This window comes from Sinocyclocheilus rhinocerous, unplaced genomic scaffold (genome assembly GCF_001515625.1).
Source record: "Sinocyclocheilus rhinocerous isolate Xijiao unplaced genomic scaffold, SAMN03320098_v1.1 scaffold1729, whole genome shotgun sequence".
In the NCBI taxonomy this organism is placed as follows: Eukaryota; Metazoa; Chordata; class Actinopteri; order Cypriniformes; family Cyprinidae; genus Sinocyclocheilus; species Sinocyclocheilus rhinocerous.
This window is the reverse complement of record NW_015632497.1, coordinates 81,783-87,742: the sequence shown is the minus strand read 5'-3', so window position 1 is coordinate 87,742 and position 5,960 is coordinate 81,783. Positions and strand designations below refer to the sequence as shown.

Sequence of the window (5,960 nt, the reverse complement as noted above, 5' to 3'; positions counted from 1 at the left end):
GGGCCTTCGAACCTTTCTGCCAGACCTAAGGGGACACCACGTCTTATTCCGCTCGGACAGCATGATGGTAGTGTCCTATATAAATCCCCCGAGAACGTGCTAAACACAATCTCTAAGGCTAGAGCACCGTCTACAAGACGCCTCTACGCCCTTAAATGGTCTGTCTTCTCCACCTGGTGTACAGCCCACGGCGCAGACCCAATCTCATGCGACATAACTCTGATATTGTCCTTCCTGCAAGAGCTGTTGGATAAGGGCCGTTCCCCTTCCACGCTCAAGGTCTATGTAGCAGCCATAGCAGCCCCTCACGCTCCTATAGCTGGCCAATCGGTGGGCAGGAACAACTTGTTTGTTCATTTTCTGAAGGGGTCTAGAAGGCTCAACCCGCCTCGCCCCATCACTGTCCCTACATGGGATCTACCCACGGTGTTGAGGGCTCTGAAGAGCCGTCCATTTGAACCGCTACAGTTCATTGACCTTCGTCCCCTGACACTTAAGACTGCTCTGCTTCTAGCATTAGCATCGGTAAAGCGTATGGGAGATCTGCAGGCGCTATCAGTGAGCCCCACCTGCCTCGAATTCGGGCCCAACGACTCCAAGGTCTTCCTAAAACCAAGGCATGGTTAGGCTGGGCCTCGCCGTCCACATTTGCCAGATTCTATAGTCGGACATCCCGGCCTTACAGGCGCGGGTCCTTTCTGCATAGCAGGGCACTCTGTCATATGACAACCAGTGCTTGGCGTTTGCCTCCTTCATGTACGCTCTTGGCCCTCAGAGAGTTCCGAGGCTGTACTGAATTATTTTGGGACAATGATACAAGGCTGGGCCGACCTCTCTGAGTTTAGCCCTACTGCCTTTTGCGGGGCTTCCCTGCAAAATACTTGGTCCCTCTGGGCCCCCTTGGGTGCTTAAGGCAAGTTCAAGTATTAGTCGTTCCTCTAGCATAGCACGGGGGGATTGTACTGGTTCCCCAAGCGTCTTAAACAGACGAAGTAAGCATGAAGTATCGATAAGGAACGTACTCGGTTACTAATGTAACCTCGGTTCCCTGAGATACGGAACGAGTACTGCGTACTTTGCCGTGCTATGTAGCTGCACGACTCAGTCGTCGCTTCAGTCGAAGTAACCTGAGGATCTTATGGCGATGTGCCGCTTATATAGCCAGATGACCCGCCCATTCTGGCGGGCTTTGACGGGCTTTACCGAGCGCTGCCGAGCCATTGGTTCGTTTTTTATTCACTGCACGAACCAATGGCCGTGCAGTTACACTGCGTTATTGAAAGGCTTCAGTCATCGGAGAAAAAGTACTTAAAGTACTTAAACAGACGCAGTACTCATTCCGTATCTCAGGGAACCGAGGTTACATTAGTAACCGAGTACGTTCTTGCATCATTTCTGAATCATTATCCAAACACACCTTTCTGTAAAACTGTAAGACACTGATTCCATGTTATGAGCTTCTTTGAAAATGGCAACACATCACTGTTGTCAACAGCTGTCAGTCAATGCAGACATATCTGTTGTCTTGAATAGGAAGAAAGTGAGAATCAAAATGATGCATCATGCTGCTAAAAACTTAAGCATAAACCATTGTACTGTGCTGAAAATCCTTTACCTAAATTGGTTTTCCTGGTCAAAAATGATTAGCCTTTTAAAAAGATTTTGTATTTATTTTTGGAATCGATTGATTTGAGCTTATGTACCTCTTAGTCCAATGCAATAAAATTAACTAGCAATTTTAGGAAAACTCTCTCCAGGTCAAAATGACTGGAACACAACAAGAGGGTTAAAAAGACCATCCAATCAGAAAAGTGTAATACGGTAGACTTTATTTAGCAGATGTTGATATAAACCTACTCTACGATACGGCCTTGGCACAAGAGCACAAGAACTCATGTTGGCATTATTGCCAACCATGTCTACATGGAGTTTCTATGTCATGTTGATGGTTGAAGAGCTGTAGCATTCATTCATAAAGGTATTTTTTTAAACCACTGACGTGCCTCAGTGAAGTAGTTATTCATATCTGTTGTGCATACATATCTTAAATGTATGTATACAGTCTGGTATACTGTATATCGCCTGTAGCTTAAAAAATAAATATGCTTGTGTTGTAATGTACTGAAGTATTTCCATAAAAGGGTCAACCAGGGCATACTTTCAAAAAGATGATCTGGTCAAGCTCAGGCACTTAATTGTTTACACATTGAAAATAAAATTATGAAAATAAGTTACAGGTAGACATTGTCCAATGAGGGATTGACAACTAGCCTGCCTTAATTTTATTTATCTATCTATCTATCTTATCCGTCCGTCCGTCCATCCATAGTATTCATGACAAAATTGAACTGAAATGAAAGATGAAGATGAAAAGAATGAAGACGAAAGAAATCTAATATGATTTCAATTCTTAACATTTCATGTAATATTTATCCAATCTATTAAGACATAAATAACAGATATTTGCAAGCCCATGGCCATGCGAATAATTTGGTCAGTCGTAAACACTACCTAGGCACAAAACAGAGGTGTTATTTTCAAAGGACCGAAGATGCTTAAAAAACAAACTTCCCACTGTTTTCATGTTTGATCCTATTGTTAAACTGGTAAACGGTTTGACTGCACCTGAACTAAATGAGAACTTCCTAATGTAGGCCATTAGTGATCTCTCTCATAGCATGACTACAACTTAGCTCACCACTGCTAACTGATGAGCCTAAATTAACATATTTAGATGTAATTTTTTTTTCATTGAACAATGTCACAGGTGACTAACTGGTGAGGGTTGCGTGCTGCAATGACGAACCAAGATGGCCGCTGGAAGAAACCTCAGTGACCCCAGCCTGAATCAGCATTCCCAAGCTATGGGTTGATGTTGATAATCTCATTTAAACCAAGACCTCATTTATCATCGAGGGCACTTTCGAGTTACAAAAATGAGGACCCTGCGGATGGCGATCAGCCGATCCTTAAGAGCGTTCATGGCGAGGATGGTCAGCTGGGCTTGTATGAGTAACATCATAGCACGTAAAGTTACTTCCTTTAGCAAACTGTCACAGACTTCTCTGACTCATTCAATTCATGGCTTTGAAAAGGCACATAGAAACAGAAAATGTTTTGCTTTAAAATATAAAATAGGATTTATTTCATATTGATTTACACATTTACACCAAAAATGCAGCATTTAAGTAGTAATTTGCACAGGAAAAGGTAGATAATGGACATACACAAGACATGCACATCACAGAGAAAAGAACAATGAGAAGAAAATGAATGAATGCTTGAAGGCTTCTCATAGTCTATAAAGATTAATATATAGACATAAGCCACCCATCCACACATTGCACTCTACATGTATATTACACGTCACGCATAAAAATGGTCCTTGTTCAAACATGATTTATAGTAGGACTTCACACAATTTGGCTCCAGTTTACAATTTACTCATTCTGAATGTTTAAATTTTTTCCAATTAATATTCACTTCATGACAAAAATCACAAACAGACTCTTGAAATATAAAAACAACTCCTGTTGTTGTTACTATATATCATTAAGGCTGTATTCAAGGTAGGAGTGTGCGGCCTTTTAAACCCATGGGGGAAAATTAAATGGATGTCAGTAGAACGTTGTAATTTCTGACAGAGTTTATGTTTTGTGAATGAACTAGACATCTAAATGTGTATAAGAAACATAGATACAGAGAAAGCAGGGTTACAGTACATGTAATATTAAATTAAGTCAAATTAGTTTTTCTTTTAATCATCTTTTACAATATGGAAATAAGGTGACTGCTCATTTCCAAACTGAAGCACATGGATTTTTTTTAACTAACACACAAGGCCAGTTTTTATATTTGCAAGCCCATGGGAAGCATTTGGTCAGTCATACACACTACCTAGGCACAAAACAGAGGTGTTATTTTCAAAGGACCGAAGATGCTTAAAAAACAAACTTCCCACTGTTTGATGCTACTGTTAAACTGGTAAACGGTTTGACTGCACCTGAACTAAATGAGAACTTCCTAATGTAGGCCATTAATGATGATCTCTCTCATAGCATGACTACAACTTAGCTCACCACTGCCAACTGATGAGCCTAAATTAACATATTTAGATGCAATTTGTTTTTCATTGAACAATGTCACAGGTGACTAACTGGTGAGGGTTGCGTGCTGCAATGACGGACCAAGATGGCCGCTGGAAGAAACCTCAGTGACCCCAGCCTGAATCAGCATTCCCAAGCTATGGGTTGATGTTGATAATCTCATTTAGACCAAGACCTTATTTATCATCGTGGGCGCTTGCGAGTTACAAAAATGAGGACCCTGCGGATGGCGATCAGCCGATCCTTAAGAGTGTTCATGGCGAGGATGGTCAGCTGGGCTTTGTTTTCCAGCGGCAGCACAGCCAACAGCCACCAACACCACGCAGGACCATTGGGATTATCCTGAGAAGAAAAAAAAAAAAAGAACACAATCAAACATTAGCACTGAATGTATTAGATTAGCCTGCCATTTTAAAAATGGCAACATTAGTCTGCCTATAAAGGCAAACTACAAGAATTTTAAAATAAAAATTAAATACGGGTCTGATATGCAGCAGACAGTTTAGAGGTAAGATTACAATGAACAATGATTTAGAACAAATGTGAGAATGATTTGATCCAAACATTCACCTGTGGGCCAGAGTCTTTGACAGGCAGCTGCCCAAAGTGGCTGATGATTTGGTTCTTCATATCATCTTTAAGGGAAGTGAACCAGCCCAAGGCCTGATCATACACAGAGTCATGCAACTTCAGGAGCTCAGTCAACTCCTCTCCTTCAACCTGAACACACATGCACATATATGGTCAGTGTGGAAGACTGGTGATTTAGTTATTTTCTCTCTCTCTCTTTCTCTCTCACACACACACACACACACACACAATATACCATTTTTGGATTTGGACTTTTGTGCTCATAGACTGCAAAAATCTCTATACCTTTTTATCCTCCAAATATTCAATCTTGGCTGTGTGGTATCCATCTCTCTGGCCGTGAGTGAGCACTCTGAAACGAGCAATGCCTATGGTGTCCACCACAGAGCGTCCATCAGGAAAAAACTTGACATCCCTCACCTGCAGCATACAGCCGTGGTCTGCAAACCTGTTAACCACGCACCTCAGATATTTAACTCCATGTCAAGATGTTATGCACTTCATTAACACTTCTTTCTGATTAGGGCCCAAAGCTGTGAAAGTATATGCACTAAACCCAATATATGTATAGGACTCATCAAGCTGAACAACTTTTGCGCTGCATGCCATATGCTCTGCTCAACAGAAGTCGGCTACTCTGAACCTTTACATACTCCTTCTAGAGAATTAATGCAATCGCCACCAAACTCAGTCAACACAATGCCAAGACACCGAAGATGCTAAAATGTGAATGGATTTATGATACTGAATGGTTTGGCCGAGGCAAGGTGGTAAACTTTCGCCAAAAAAAAAAAGAAATAAAAAGCATGTTACAATTTTCGCACACGTTGACTGATGTAGTTCAAATTTGAGCTGTATGTTTGATGGAAGCATGGATGTGACTTATTGCAAGTAACAATCATAACGCTGCCAACTAGCAACAGGAAGTGTCACTTACAACAAGCTTTAAAGAATTCAAAGGATTTTTGATTTTTTTTTGTAGACTTTTTGGGTATTTTTGAGCTTCTTAGCACCTTTTGACTAAAGTAATGGGGTTAGGTTTACCTGAAAAGATTTCCACATCAAAGACTTCGATTTACCTTGAAGTATATTGGGGCCTTTATGCACTTAGTTGAAGCACATTTGGCAGTGATTATATGTATTCTAGAACACAGGAATTTAGAGCAATTTGGGTATAATCCATTAATAATTTTATGAGAATGTCCAGGGATCAGCATTAAGCAGGGATTAAAATTAATTCATTATTCAATATTCATTCGTCTG

At 40.9% G+C, this 5,960-nt stretch overlaps 1 protein-coding gene across 1 annotated transcript in view; it reads right to left on the bottom strand.

Moving 5' to 3' along the window:
• Positions 1 to 3,148: 3,148 nt before the first annotated feature.
• The window catches only part of LOC107742614 (LON peptidase N-terminal domain and RING finger protein 2-like), an 82,521-nt gene continuing 79,709 nt past the window's right edge, over positions 3,149 to 5,960 (bottom strand). The window contains exons 10-12 of the mRNA XM_016555659.1: positions 4,983 to 5,145; positions 4,677 to 4,826; positions 3,149 to 4,448 (exon numbers count right to left, since the gene is read on the bottom strand). Coding sequence (XP_016411145.1) covers positions 4,290 to 4,448; positions 4,677 to 4,826; positions 4,983 to 5,145 — 472 coding nt within the window. The 3' untranslated portion in view covers positions 3,149 to 4,289. The remainder of the gene's footprint in view (positions 4,449 to 4,676; positions 4,827 to 4,982; positions 5,146 to 5,960) is intronic.